This window comes from Stegostoma tigrinum, chromosome 5 (assembly GCF_030684315.1).
Source record: "Stegostoma tigrinum isolate sSteTig4 chromosome 5, sSteTig4.hap1, whole genome shotgun sequence".
In the NCBI taxonomy this organism is placed as follows: domain Eukaryota; kingdom Metazoa; phylum Chordata; class Chondrichthyes; order Orectolobiformes; family Stegostomatidae; genus Stegostoma; species Stegostoma tigrinum.
The window spans coordinates 35,236,537-35,252,975 of record NC_081358.1 but is presented as its reverse complement, the minus strand read 5'-3'; the positions used below and the strand labels follow the sequence as shown (position 1 = coordinate 35,252,975).

At 42.6% G+C, this 16,439-nt stretch overlaps 1 protein-coding gene across 3 annotated transcripts in view; it reads right to left on the bottom strand.

Annotated features, from left to right (window-relative positions):
- ca8 (carbonic anhydrase VIII) overlaps window positions 1–16,439 on the bottom strand; it is a 68,043-nt gene that overhangs the window by 26,164 nt on the left and 25,440 nt on the right. For all 3 annotated transcript variants that reach the window (XM_048528445.2, XM_048528443.2, XM_048528444.2), the window contains one exon: window positions 2,859–3,025. In XM_048528445.2, coding sequence (XP_048384402.1) covers window positions 2,891–3,025 — 135 coding nt within the window. In that variant the 3' untranslated portion in view covers window positions 2,859–2,890. The remainder of the gene's footprint in view (window positions 1–2,858; window positions 3,026–16,439) is intronic.

Here is a 16,439-nt window from a genome sequence, read left to right as displayed (position 1 = left end):
AGCATAGAAACTAACCCTTCAGTCATAACTTTGGTCATTGTGGACAATTGAGGGGCTGAAGAAAATTAAAAGAGATATTGAAGAACAAAGCCATGATAGAAATCAAAAAAAAAAGACAGGCATTTTAAAAATTAGGAAGCAGGAGCTGCAGGGTGATGGATGAATGGGATTTCATGCAAGTCAAAAATATAGACAGCAGACAGCTTTCATGTTTTCAAATTGATGGAGCGTAGAATGTCAGAGACTGGACGATAATGTAACTGAATAGCCCAAAATTAAAATGGTAACAAGACACTGTATCACAGAGAAGTTACAGCACATCAAAAAAGTCACGCAGTCCATGTGCGTGAGCTAGCTGTCCATTCTAATCCCACTTTCAAACACCTGGTCCATAGCACTTCAGGTGACGATCCAGATTCCTAGAACTGGGTCAAGGTATTCACCTCAAACATCCAACCAGGCAGCGAATCCCAGGCAGTCCCTGTGCTCTGGGGTCAAAGGGTTTTTCAGATGACAAATTACTTTAAATCTGTGCCCCCAATCACTGACCTTTCCTCTAGAGGAGAAACGGGTCTTTCCTGCCGACTCTATCCAAGCCCTTATTACTTTGTATACTCAATTACGTCGTCCTCAGCGTCCTCTGTTCCAAAGAAGGGAAAACTCCAAGCCTCTCTAATTTTTCACGTGCAATATTCAAGCCCTGAAATGTTCTTACACTCCCTCTGGAGCAATGATGTCCTTCCTTTTTAGTAAAGTAAGATATGACCTTTTCTTAGCAAAAATTAAACCAAGTATCCTGAATTAACCCATGCCTATCAGATATAGGTGGTCTACTGACACCAACAATTTGATAAATTCTGACAGCACAGTCTCAACAATATTTCTTTCAAAGTGTGCAGCTAAATTTTTTTCAAAAATCCACTTTAGCTGTTCTTCTTTCTGCCATCAAACACGACAATGGCTTAGTCTTCTCAATGTTCCACAGCAGAAAATTTCTGCTTATTAAGTACAATAATGTTGAACAATAAGTTAGTGACAGTGGAGTGATTGAGAGAGACATTATAGACGTGGAACCTGGTGTCATCAGCATACATCCAATTGTTTTTCATTCGTTCATGGGACATGGGCATTGCTGGTTAGGGCAGCACTTAATGCCTGTCCCTAGTTGAAAATGTGGTGGTGAGCTGCCCACTTGAACCACTACATCCACATGCTAAGGGTAGACCTACAATGCCCTGAGGGAGGGAATTCCAGGATTTGGACCCAGCAACAAAGAGAGAGGTTCCACATCAGGATGGTGAGTGGCTTGGAGGGCAAGTTGCAGGGAAATCTCATGACTCAATTGTCCCTATCCTTCCAGATGGCAGTGGTCATGTGTTTGGAAGGTGCTGTAAATTTCTGCAGTGTATCTTGTAGATAGTACACACTGCTGCTACTGAATGTCGGTAGTGGAGGGAGTGGATGTAGTGCCAATCAAGTGAGCTGCTTTGTCCTGAATAGTGTTAGGCCATTGAGTATTATTGGGTCTGCCCCCATCCAGAAGAATGGACAGTATTTAACAATTGTTTTGGATGATTGCAGCAAGGAACAGCACATTAACAGGAAATAGGAAGGGGTGAAAAATAGACTCTGGTGTTTGGACAAAAAGGGAAGATCATTACAGATTTTAAATGAGGAAGTAAGAGTTCCTAAAGTTGGTTAACAACATTGGGACCAACAGTTGGCCAACAGTTAAAATGGAAAGTAGGCGGTTGGTCTAATGAGGAAGCTGAGTTGAAGGTGAGGTAGAGAAACTAAAAAAAGATTATGCTGGGGGCTAAGGTCATTGGAAAGTGGAGAAAGGTGAGCACGGGTCAGCTAGTGGATGGGAGGGAAGTGATAAACATAAGTAATGAGGTGGTCTCAAGTTTAGTGGCAACAAAACTCAAGAGGTCTTTGCAATTCCTGTTGGAGAAGGGCTTTCAGAGATTAGTTGGCAGCAGGCAGGGGTGTTATTGATTGCACTATTTCAAAAACACGCCAGGGAGCTTTTCCCTCTGTCCTGCCTATTCGTCAACATCACAAAATATAGGATAACAAAGTGTGGAGCTGGATGAACACAGCAGGCCAAGCAGCATCTCCGATACTGCTTGGCCTGCTGTGTTCATCCAGCCCCACACTTTGTTATCTTGGATTCTCCAGCATCTGCAGTTCCCATTATCTCTGATCACAAAATATAGACTTGCTTCTTATCCCTTCATTACAGTTTGTGCATGTTTTCTGAGAGCAACTTAGCAGTTGTGCAATGTAAAATTTAACACATACTTTACAACACCATGAACAATTCAAAAGAAAACAGAACTGATTGGGTGTGGACAAAATGACAAGCCACATGAGACAAGGTTATAGTCCAACAGGTTCATTTGAAATCACAAGCTTTCACAGCACTGCTCCTTCATCATCAGGTGACTCCAGACCTCCATTGTAGAGGGGGAGCCTGGTGTCACCAGCATATATCCATATTGTTTATAATTTACTCATGGCACACCTGCATCGTTGCTGGGCCAGGATTTAATGCACCCCCACATCATGGTTTGCCTGGAAAAGTGCTAAATAAAAACAAGTTGCCTTTTCTCTCTCTCTATCTCTCTCTCTCCCCCCACCCCTTCACAACGCGATCCAGGAATAAAAATATGTTGCTGCTTAAAGATATTTATATCTGTTTATTGTGCCAACACATCTAGAAGTGAAAATGTTTTCAAAATCTTCAATTAACTACAGCACAGCAACCTGCAAGTAAACAGCAAAGATGCTTCATGTTCATAAACAATTATTAGCCTATTTGTAGAACAGCAAGAAACATTTTGTTTTAGCATTACCTAGAACTGATTCGGTTCGTCTTCAGCACTTCTTATTGGAATGCAGCTCTGACAATGCGATCACTGAGAGGTTGAGTTGGTCTAAAATTGTCTCCTAAAATCCCATCACATCCTTCAGGTAGCTCTGCTCCTTTAATGTGGGATCGTACTCTTCGGAACTCTTCTATCTGGGATGCAAAATACAAATCAGATTCAAACAAACAGTGGCACTTGTGCAATGACTTCTTCATTCTTTAAGGGATGCAGGCATTACTGGAGAGGTGGTGTCCATCTCTAATGACCCTTCAGATAAAGGCCTTGCTCAGAAGTTTCAGGGAACAGTTAAAAGTCAACCGCATTTCTGTGGGCGTGAAGTCATATATAGACCACCTTGGGTGGGAATGTCTGATTTATTTCCTTAAAAGGATATTTGTGAACCAGATATGTTGGTGACAATATCAAAGGTATTAATGATGGTGATCATCTCTGTAATTTAACTTTAGTGAATTAAATATAAATTCTACTAACTGCCACCGAAGCATTCTAAAGAACAGTCACAAAACCCAAAGTGTTAACCGTTTCTCTCTCTGCAGACACTACCAGAGCTGCTGAGCAACATTAAGCCACCTTCGTAAGTTCTGAGGAAGGGTCACCGACCCGAAACATTTACTGAGTTTTTACAGCGGCTTCTGTTTTTGTTCCCAATTTACAGCATTCACAGTTCTTTCGGTTTTTATTAGGCAACCATCTCCCCATTTGTTTTCATCTGCTAATTGGACAGGAGTCTCACTAATTATCCAACTCTAAACACTCAGTTTAGCAGGAACCACTTTCCTGAATCACTGCAGCAGTGACTGTGCGCTGCAGGCACACCCATGGTGATGTGAGCGAGGCCATGCCAGGATTCAAACCTAATGATAACGAAGGAAAGACAATGTAGCTCCAAGTCAGGATGGTGTATGAAGTGGAAGGATCTTCAATTAGTGGTGTTTCCCACGCATCTTCACCCCACCAACCAACCCCCACCCCTTACCCAGTGGTTCACATCGCCCTTTAACTTTGATCGCACATTCAGTCAAATGCTACCTTGGCATTAAGTGCAGTCACTGGTACCTCAATTCTTCATATTGATGTCAATATGTACACAATTAGGAAAAAATAAATCTCACTGCATGGTCAGATACTTTATTTATACAAATAATTTATGGTTGAGAAGGGGTGAATGCTAGGAAGTTGTTTCTGTTAGGCGGGGAGACTAGGATCTGTGGGCACAGCCTTAAAATTAGAGGGGGTAAATTTAAAACGGAAATGAGACAACATTTCTTCATCCAGAGCGTGGTGGGCTTGTGGAATTCATTGCCATGGAGGTCGGGACGTTGGATGCCTTCAAGGCAGAGATCGACAAATTCTTGATCTCAGAACGAATCAAGGGCCACGGGGAGAGTGCAGGGAAGTGGAGTTGAAATGCCCATCAGCCATGATTTAAATGGAGTGGACTTGATGGGCTGAATGGCCTTACTTCCACTCCCATGTCTTATGGTCTATTTACTATAGCAATTCAAATTGTTCTAATCTGTAAATATGATATATGCAAATAAAACAATAAATAATGGATCATAATTGAAATACTGATTTCTTACACTCAAACAGTTCCTGGGCCATTTTTGAACATCTCATAATACATTTCAATCTCCTCTGATTCAAAAGAGCCCATTTAATATATATTAGTTCAATTAAATGTCATTGTGCGTATAAACTGAAGGGTAAATTCAATTTTAAATGGTCATTTTAGAAGAAGACAACTCTGAAGATCAGTCTAGAAAGTACCGGAAGTCAGGAGCATGCAAACATTGACATGTACTTAAAAATTTAAAAGATTACACAAGGCAAATCAAAATAACCTACACACAAGAGAGGCAAGTAATTTATTTCATTGCTTGTTGTCACAAAATGGAAAACTTATCCTAATCCCGACTTTAATATCTAAATTTCTACATTAAGTAATAAACATTTAGACAGGTATTCACTGCTGAGCATTGAACAAAGATTCACAGTGAACAGGTCATAAAGACAAATATTTTGCAGTTAATCTTCATTTGTATTTTAAGTCAGCACTCTCAAGAATACTTTTTTATTCCATTTATTCATTATCAAAATAAGAAATATTTGATTGGAACACCAATTAGAGTGGTTCACTGAAACTTTTAGTAGGATTGATGGACCTTTAGGCTTTTAAAAATCTACATGAATGGCTATGATGGGGGATCCAAGAACACTATACCCAATTTAGTTGTCAATGCAATGGTTTGTGAGAATGTAAACAGCAAGGGGTCACCAAGATGCTTTAAAAAGTACATAGAAAACCTAATTGACTGAGAAAATGAGTGCTGAACAAAATCTAAATGTGACAAAGGAAAAGAAAACATCTACTTCTCAAATGAAGTGGAAACAAGACAATAAAAGAGACAGTGGGAAATGTGATATTGAGAGACCCAAATATCTTTGTGCACAAAATAAAGTGAACATGATGATGCAACAGGAAAACATTTGGGTTTGCATGTCTCTACCTAAATAAAAGCAATCAACAGGTTAAACCAACAACATTTAAATAAATTGTTTCACAAGAACATGTAGAGTATGGGATGGTTTGGACAAAGGCCCTTCTTGGGATTGATTGATTGATTGATTGATTGAATTCATTGTCACATGTACCTTACAGTGAAAGGCTTTGTTTGTGAGCTGTACAGGCAGATGATAGAACAAATTAATCATAGGGTGAACAGACATTGCTGAGACTAGTTTTCATTTAGAGAAGCTTATGACATGTGGTTATACAAAACCTTGCAGGGTGTCAAGGAGGCCATTGTCACCTTCAGGATGAACAAGTGCTACTGTTCTTACTTAAAGAAAAACTGATATGATTTTATCTTCTGCAGACTGGTATCATTTATTATTGTAAAACTTAGGCAACGTCATCTGATCAAAAACAGTAGTGGACAACCTGGTAACCAAAGAGAGGAAGAACAATTGTGACAACCATCATCCTCAAAAACTATGTGCGGGAAAAGGGCTGAAGTATTTCGAAGTGTCCACAGGTAATAGTATCAAATGAGTCATCATACTGGGCAAATGCTCATCTAAATAGATACTCATTCAACCATTTCTAATGTCATGGTGATGCACAGAGCTTATGTACCTGCATAAACATATCTATTAGTAATCTTAAAGATTGATGCATCGAGGTTAGTTGTTAGAGTACTGTTGTAAAGCTAACACGGATTTGACAATATGGATGTCTGCCAGTGATCTACCATGGATAACAAGATAAATGAAACATTCGCTGTTCTGTCTGCCTTCTACAATTATAAGTAAAACATGATGGAGGTGGTTACTGAGGGAGCCTCTAGTGACACCAACTGTCAAAAAATAAATATAGCTTACGGATTATCAGGTTAGATTCTACCAAAATCTTTGATCCTGAAGAATTTGGAGTGAATACCACCAGAGACCAGAGTGTCTGCCCTTTCATGAAGGCAGCACCTATCTGAATATGATGCTAAGCGTAACTGACTAAACTGAAAACCAAGGAGACATGTGCCAAGATGAAGGAAGGTCTTCATGATTGGTATTGTTGGAATTTATTCATCACTGCCTCAGAGTTGCAATGAAAAGTGACTTCTGCCCAGCTTTCTTCCAACTACTTGGTCATCTTTCCAATATAAATCCAGAAATAGAGTTGATTTCTGACTATTCCAGCCTCCATTCTATAACCACAACACATCCAATAACAAAGCAGCCTGGTCAGTCCACAGCAGGATCTTGATTCATTGCCTCCCCTTTATTCCAGCCTGCAATGACGTTGTGGTAACGTCAATGGTTAGAGCAGTTAAAGCTCTGTCGGCATGGGTTCAGATTGCACTTGGGAGATGAGGAATTCGAACTTAATGAAGCCTGGAATTAACAGTGGCAACCATTTAATCAATGGTGCTGAAACCTATCTAGATCACTAATCCTTAGTGAATCTGACCTACTTTTGACCCCAGGCTTGTAGACATGGTCTTACAAGTCATTCAGTTGTACCAAACTGCTAAACAGCCTAAACGAATAAATTCAACCAGCCAGAGAACCAAGGCACCACAAACATCAAAATGGTAGAAACAGCCCTGTCAACCCTGCAAAGTCCTCCTGGATAACTTCTGCGGACTAGTACAAAAATCAGGAGACTGGTCAAGCAACAGCCCACTGTCATGTTCACTGATTCCAACCCCACAGGCACCACTATTCCTTGCTTATGTCCTGGCCCACCAGGAGCATAGATCCAGCAGAGATGGTGGATAGTGGTATATAGTCATGAAGGAGTTGCCCTAGAGTACTCAACATTGACTGTAGAACCTAGGATATCCCATACCACCAGGTTATACACGCCTTTTATTTGCTTGTGTGATGTGGGTGTTACTGGCTAGGCCAGCATTTATTGTACACCACTAATTGCCCAGAGGGCATTTAAGATTCAATTACATTTGAGAGTCTGGAGTCACATTTAGGCCAGGCCAGGTAAGGATGGAAAATTTCCTTCCCTGGAGGACATTTGTGAGCCACAACAATTGATCAATGGTGGTTATATGGCTGTCAGAGCTAGCTTATAATTAAATCCAAATTTCATCAACATCTTGCCGTAATGGGTTTCAAACCCATCACTCCACAGCATTGAGCTGGAGTTCTAGGGCAGATGGCCCTTCGGCCCTCAAGCACGCGCTGACACATTTTTCTCTCCCATACTAAACCTGTCTTCATCTAAAGGATCTGTAACCCTCTTTCCCTTCTATGCATGTATTTGTTCGGGTGTTTCTTTAATGCGTCTACCTCCACCCCGGCAGTGTGTTCCAGGCACTCACCACCCCTTTGTGTGAAAAACTTGCCTCACACATCTTTTTTAAACTCCTGCCCCCTTACACTTTGAAACTGTGCCCTCTAGTACTTGACCCCTCCACCCTGGGAAAAAGCCTCATACTTTCCACCCCATCAATGCCATTCACAACCTTATAAACCTCTAATCAGGTCAACCCCTCAACCTCCTATGTGCCAGTGAAATCAAACCCAGTCTATCCAACCTTTCTTCATGGCTAAACTCCCCCATACCAGGCAACATCCTGGTAATCTTTCTGTACCCACTCCAAAGCATCCACACCCTTCTAGTCATGTGGTGGCCAGAACTGTGCACAATATTCCACACGTGGCCTAACTAATGTTCTATAAAGCTTTATTTTCTTATTTATTCATTTTGTAGGGTGTGGGCATCACTGGCTGACCAGCATTTACTGCCTGTCCCTGGTTGCCCTTGAGAAGGCAGTGGTGAGCTGCCTTCTTGAACCGCTGCAGTCCACCTGCTGTGGGTTGACCCGCAATGCCATGAGAGAGGGAATTCCATGGTTTTGACCCGTGGCAGAGAAGGAACAGTGACAAGTCAGGATGGTGAGTGGCTTGGAGGGGAGCTTGAAGGTGGTGGTGTTCCCATGTCTGCTGCTCCTGTCCTTTTAGATGGAAGTAGTTGAGGATTTGAAAGGTATTGTTTGTGGATCTACAGAGAGATTTTCCACTACATCTTGTCGACAGTACACGCCACTGATAGTGAGTGTCAGCGGTGGAGGGTGTGGATGTTTATGGATATAGTGTCAATCAAGCAGGTTGCTTTGTCCTGGGTGGTGTCAAGCTTGAGTGTTGTTGGGGCTGGACTCGTCCAGGCAAATGGGGAGTATTCCATCACACTCCTGGCTTGTGCCGTGTAGATGATGGAAAGGCTTTGAGGAATCAGTAGGTGAGTTACTCGCTGCTGTATTCCTAACTTCTGACCTGCTCTTGCATAGATGTTAATAGTGGGGGATTCAGTGGTGGTAGCACCATTGAATGTCAAGGAACAGAGGTTAGATTGTCTCTTATTGGCGATGGTCATGGCTTGGCATTTGTTTGGTGCAAATATCACTTGCCACTTGTCAGCCCAAGCCTGGATATTGTCCAGGTCTTGTTGCATTTGGACATGGACTGCTTCAATGTCAAGGAAACACAAATGGTGCTGAACATTGTGCAGCCATCAGCGAACAAACCCACTTCTGACCTTATGATGGAGGGAAGGTCATTGCTAAAGCAGCTGGAGATGGTCGGGCTGAGGGCACTATCCTGAGAAACTCCTGCAGAGATGTCCTGGAGTGGAGATGATGGATCTCCGATAACCACGACCATCTTCCTACATGTCAGGTAGGACTCCAATCACCAGAGATTTTGCTCTTCCATACCTAGTGATTCCAATTTTGCTCAGGCTCCTTGGTGCCACACTCGTTCGAGTGTAGCCTTGATATCAAGAGCTGTCACTCACCTCATCTCTGGAATTCACCTCTTTTGTTCATGTTTGAACTAAGGCTGTAATGAGGTCAGGAGCTGAGTGGCCCTGGCAGAACCCAAGGTGGGTGTCACTGAGCAGGTTACTACTGAACAGACAGCATTGTTGGCGACACCTTCAATCACTTTACTGATTAACAAGGGGGACTCTGATGGGACAGTAATTGGACTATGGGGGAGACCAAGACAGATCAATCACTCAACACTTCTGGCTGAAGATTACTGCGAAAGCTCCAGCCTTATCTTTTTGCAATGATGTGCTGGGCTCTTCCATCATTGAGGATAGGGATATTTGCAGAGCCTGCAGCGTAACTTGTCTATCCTTATATTCAGTGCCTTTTCCAATGAAGGCAAGCATGCCACAGGCACTTTTACTACATTATCTACCTGCGCTGCCAACTTCAGTGATCTTTGGACCTGCACACCCAGATCCCTCTGCATATCAATTACTCCTAAGGGTTCTGCAATTCCAACATATAATTTCCACCTGTGCTTGACCTTGCAAAATGCATCAATCCACATTTGTCCAAATTAAATGTCATCTGCCATTTTTCTGCCCATGCCTCCAGCTGATCTACACCCTGCTATACTCTCTCACAATCCTCCTCTCTGTCTGCAACTCCACCAATCTTTGTGTTGTCCGCAAACTTACTAATTAGACAGCTACACTTTCCTCCAAATCATTTATGTAGTCCACAAATAGTGGAGTTCGTAGCACTGGTCCCTGGGGAGTAATAATTTTCCTACCACTGACGTGAGGCTCACAGGCCTATAATTTCCAGGATTATCCCTGCTACCCTTCTTAAACAATGGGAGAACATTAGCTATTCTCCAGCCTTCTGTGACCTCACCTGTGGCCAAAGAGGATACTAAAATGCCTGCCAATGCTCCAGCAATGTGTTCTCTTGCCTACCTCAGTAGACTGGGATAGATCCCATCAGGGCCCAGGGACTTATCTACCTTAATACTTTTTAAGACACACAACAGCTCTTCCTTTTTAATAGCAACCTGGCTTAGAAATTCAATACTCCCTTCCCCAAGAACAGCTTCCACCAATTCCTTCCCTTTGGTGACACAAAGTATTTGTTTAGGATCTCACCTACTTCTTCTGGCTCCACATATAGATTCCCTCCTTTGTCCTTGAGTGGACCAACTCTCTCCCTGGCTACCTTCTTGCTTTTTATATATGTATAAAAAAACCCCCAACCCATCCCCATTGGTTGGTGAATCAGTGATACCCCACGTTTAAAAAGAAGCCCACTGAGGAAGGACAGAGTGACGAAGATACAGAATGTACTCTGGATGGGGAACGTCGATGTCCATCATCAAGAGTGGGTCAGCTGCAACACCATCGACCAAGCTGGCTGTGTCCTAAATAACAGCTGCAAAGTGGCAGCTGAGCAAGTAAGAAAGAACAAATCAACATAACCCAGTCCTTATCGATTTGTAAATTGATACCTTCTTTCACATTGAATTATTTTCAGCAGGTGGTAGAGCCACAAACAGATCTAACAATTCAAAACCAAGAATTAATGAGGGTCTCTGGACTTTCAGCAGCAGAGGTGTATTCAACCTCACCCTGTAACCTTACGGCTGAGTATACAACGCACCCCCCAACCCCCAACTTTTTCTTTACCATCACCATCTAGCCAAAAGATTAGTGCTAATTCAAAGAAGAGCGCATGCCAAGAACACCACCATACAGAGTTAAAAGTGAGACATCAGTCTGGTGAAGCTACAGCGTGGGACTGCTTGCATGCCAAGCTGCAAGTGACAGAGAGAGCTGAGCAATCTCAACCAATAGATCAGAAATGTAAACTCTGCAGTCCTGCTACATCCAGTCACACATGGTAATGGACAAGCCTCCTCCAGTGATCTCCAGCATCACAGATACCAGTCTTCTGCCAATTCGATTCACTCCACGAGATACCAAGAAACAGCTGCAGACACTTGCTACAGAACCTGACTACATTCTCGCAATGGTACCAAAGATTTGTGCATTCAAAATTGTGGCCTTGCTGAATTCAGAATTCTAATTCAGAATTAGCTACCTCCCAAGACAAACTCTTCCAGTACAGCTATAAGATGCTACCCAACAATGTGGAAAATTGCCCACGCATTGTCCATGCATCCCTCTCCAACAAGCTCAATGCATTCTACACTCACTTTGAACAGGAGGTCAGTGAAGTCTCAGGTGCACCTGTACCCATAGTCTCTGCTGCAAACGTCATGTCGGCCATCTTGAGGGTGTACCCATGGACAGCGACTGACCGGGATGGAGTCCCCAGTCATGCACTCAGATGCTGCTCGGACCAGCTAGTGGGAGTAGTCAGACATCTTTAACCTCTCGTCACTCTGATGTGAGGTTCCTACCTGCTTCAGGAAGACCATTATTATCCCTACACAAAAGAGAAATCAGGCTGTGTGCCTTAATGACTATCACCGGGTGACTCCAACCTCCATCATTATGAAGTGCTTTGAGAGGTTAGTACTGGCACACATCAAACTCCAGCCTCCCAGATTGTCCTGATCCACTACTATTCACCTACAGGCTCAACAGGTCCACAGCAGACACCCGCTCCCTGACCTTACACTCATCCCCGGAACATCAGGATAACAAGGACATCTTCGTCAGGCTAATGTTAATTAATTTTGACACTATGTTCAACACCATAATTTCAACAAAACATCTCCAAAACTCCAAGACCTAGGACTCTGCTCTCTCCTCTGCTACTGAATCCTCAACTCCCAGACCCACAGACCTCAAACCAGTAAGGATAGGCAACAAACCTCCTCCACCATAATCCTCAACACTGATGCCCCATAAGGCTGTGTACTCAGCCCCCTACTGTACTCTTTATACACCTATGACTACATGGTTCTAACTCCATTACAAATTCAGCTCTAACTCCATTACAAATTTGCTGATGACACCACCGTGGCGAGTTGGATCTCAAACAATGACAAGACATAGTACAGGGAAGAGATAGAGTGCTCAGTGGCATGGAGTAAAAATAATAATCTCTCCCTCAACATCAGCAAAATGAAGGAGCTGGTTATTGACTTCATGAAGTGGAGTGGAGGTGTTTAGGAGTGTCACGTTCCATGGAGTAAATATCACCAATCTGTCCTGGCCCATCCACGTCAACGCTACGGTCAAGAAAACATACCAACACCTCTACTTCCTCGGAAATCTAAGGAAATTCTGTATGTCCACAATGACGCTTACGAATTTTTAATAGATGCACTGTAGAAAGCATTTGCTCTGGATACATCAGTGTGGTTTGGCAACTGCTCTTCCCAAGAACGCAAGTAACTACAGAGAGTTGTGGCCACCACACAGTCCATCATGAAAACCAGCCTTTCTTCCGCTGACCATAACTATACCTCCCACTGCCTTGGGAAAGCAGCCAACAAAATCAAAGACCCCTCCCACTCGGTTATGCAGTCTTCCATCAGACAAAAGATACAAAGGGTTGAAAATATGTACGAACAGATTGAAGAACAGCTTCTTCCTAGCTGCTATCAGACTTATTTATGGGCCCCATATAGAATCAAAGCATCTATGGAAACAGGCCGTTTGACCCAACAAGTCCACTGTGAACTGTACAGCATCCCACCCAGGCCCAACTCCCTATAATCCAACTAATGTATACATCCCAGAACACTACAGGCAATTTAGCATTGGCCAATTCACCTAGCCTACACATCTTTGGACTGTGGGAAGAAACTGGAGCACCTGGAGAAAGCCCACACAGACACAGGGAAAACATGCAAACTCCACACAGATAGTTGCCCGAGGATGGAAACGAACCCAGGTCCCCAGCGCTACAAGGCAGCAGTGCTAACCACTGAGCCATCTTGCCACCCAAATATATTAGCATTGATCTTTCTCTGCACCTTTTCTGTAGCTGTAACATTATATTCTGCACTGAAAACAACAATTGCTGGGGATCACAACGGGTCAGAGCATCCGTGGAGAGAGGGCAAACTAATATTTTGAGTCTAGATGTCTCTTCATCAGAACTAAAGTGAGGTGTGAAGGGGACAGCATCTATGCAGTAATGGGGGTGTGGTTAGGTAGTGGTGTGAGCATGGTGGGTGTAGGGTTCTAGTGGAGAAAAGCTGTTATAGTTCAGATTAAGTGATTGGAATGTGAGAATGGCAGAGCAATGGTATGTCTAACTGCCAGACTAGAAAGAACAGACAGTCCCACTTGGGTAGGTGAAGGGGAAAGAGGACACAGTGACAGAGAATTAATAAAGTAAGGTAAAAAGAAAGGGGGAAATAAGAATTGGTCCACAATTTGACAGTGCTGAACTCAATATTAAGTCCAGAAGGCTATTAAGTGATAAAGATGAGATGTTGTTCCTCCAGTTTGTGCTGCGATTCACTCGAGCACTGCAGCACTCAGAGGAGAGGCACATGGGTATGCAAGCAGGATGCTGTATTAAAAGTGTTGTTTTCAGTACAGATTCCAGCATCTACAGTAATTTGCTCCTACACTATATTCTGCATTCTGTTCTATTACCCTGGCATATTTATGTAAGGTATTTGTTTGGTTAGCACACAAAACAATACTTTTCACTGTTTCTTTGTACGCCTGACAATAATAAATCAAATCAAAACATGTGCCCTGTACACAAAAAGCAGGATAAATCCAGCCTCAACAAGTGACTACCCTATCCATCTTCTCTTAATCATCAGCAAGTGATAGAAGGAATTGGTGACAGCGTTATCAAGTAGAACTTGCAAAGAAATAACCTCCTCACTGATGCGCTGTTTGAGTTCTGCCACAGGACATTCAGCTCCTGACCTCATTATTGCCTCGGTCCAAATGTGGAACTCCCAAAGTGAGAGACACTGCCCTTGATAGCAAGATGTGACCAAGAATAGCATCAAGCATTCTTCTAAAACTGGAGCAAATCGGAAATAGGAGGAAAACACTCTGTTGATTGGACCATAAAAGGAAGATAGTCATGGTTGTTAAAGGTCAGTCATCTCAGCTCTGGGATATCTCTAGGAGGTCCTCAGTGTAGTATCCCAGGCAGAGGCATCTTCAATTGCCTCAATGACCTTCCCTCCATTACAAAGTCAGAATTCGGAAACAAAAACAGAAATTGCTCTGACGACTCTGATTTCTGTCCACAGAATCTAACATTTCAGGTCAAGTGATCCTTCCTCAGAACACTCTTCATCAGATCAGAACTGGGATGTTCACTGATGATTGCACAATGTACAACTCCTCAGACACTAACTGTTCAAGCTCATGTGCAGTTAGCATAGAAACACAGATGGGAGCAAGGAATATATCTACCTTCTTATGGTAAGCGCTGTTTTGGCCTTGACCACTTCGTTGCAGTGAAATCCACAGGCTCACCACTCTCTGGGTGAAGAAACTTCTCGTCTCAGTCTTAAAAGATTTATCCCTTATCCTTAAACCATGACCCCAGTTGAGGACCCCCACCATCGGGAAAATTCTTCCTACATGTAACCTAATCATCTTGTCCTGTTAGAACTCTACGGATTTCTGAGATCTCTGTCATTCCTCTAAAATCCAAAAAACACAATCCTAACCAACTCAATCTCCCCTCAGACATCCATCCTGCCATTCCAGGAATCAGTCTGGTAAACCTTTGCTGCACTCCCTTCATTGCCAGACCATCTTTCCTCTGATAAGGAGATCAAAATGCACAGAATGTTTCAGGTGTAGCCCTCACCAATCCCCTGTATGTGTGCAGCAAGACATCCTTGCTCCTAGAATCTCATCCTCTCATTATGAAGATCAGCATGCAGTGCACCTTCTTTACTGCCTGCTGCTTAATTTTAGCCACTGGTCTTGTTGAACATTCCCCTCTCTCAATTTACAGCCAAATAATAATTTGCCTTTCTATTTTTGCTACTAAGAAATAGCAGTAAGATTTGGAAACTGTTGTCTTCAGGTGATAAATGTGTGTAATATTTGTGCAACGCACACAATCTATCTCCAAAGTTAACCATCATTACTCGCCTCTCAATGGCATTACTGTATCCCAATCTCCCAATAGCAACATTCTGCGGATGACCTTTCATTTCCTGCAGCACAGCACATTTTAGGATTCACAATCCTTTCCATGATCAAGTTAAATTTGAACAGTACAGCCAACACATTTACTGTCTCTTCAAACATTCATTTTAAGGCCCTAGGAAGAACTTAAGGTTTTAGCAAAGATTTATAGTTCGGGTTGTAGGTGAGGTTGTTGACTTGCTCGCCAAGCTGGCTTGCTCTCGTTCAGACGTCTCATCATCAGTGAGGCCTTCGATGACGTGATGTTGTTCTACTCCACTTGGAATTTATACTTTCTGGACCGATATAGTGAGTTGTGTCATTTCCATTTTTTTTCTGTATAGCTTTATATATGGGGTACAATTCTAAATGTTTGTTGAATGCATTATAAGTTGAGAACCAATTGTTCCAGAACAAAACCAGAAATGACACTACTCACCAAATCAGACCAGACAGTATAACTGCGGAGTAGAATAACGTCGCTTCATTAGAGGCCTCACTGATGATGTCACCTAGCCTGGAGGTGAAATGTCTGAACAAAAACAAGCCAGCTCAGCGAGCAAGTCAACAATCTCTCCCAAGAAGGCGGCCACCACATTCAGGGGTTGCGTCAACCTTTGGTCTTTCCCAGTAATTCTTTTCCTCCTTTCGTGATAACAATGATTTTAAGTTCATGCCTGGCCCTTCCACCTATATTTTCTTCTATTATAAGGATGCTCTATTGCCTGTCATCTACCACGAAGACAAATACAAAATGTTTGTTCAAAGCATTTTCTCTCCACCCTCATTAATACCCCTGCCTCAACCTCCAAGCGACCAATCCTGGTTTTAGGGACTCTTTCCCCTCTTTAATACTTGTAGAACCTCTCCCCCATCTGAATTTATGTTTCTTCTTACTCACTCCCATATTCCAATTTGTCCAGTTTTCTTTTATGCAATTCTTTGCAGATTTTCGAAAATTTCAGAATCTTCTGGCCTCCTATTAGCCATAAGCACTTTGCACCTTAAAATCTAGAGCTTTGACAATCTTAACTGACTATAATATGAAAGGTAACACACAATAAATAATGCACCATTACAACCCAGGTTCCATCACCACTGTCTTGGGAATTACCATTGACCAAAAGACATACTGAATTAATAGGTGGCTTCAAATACAACTA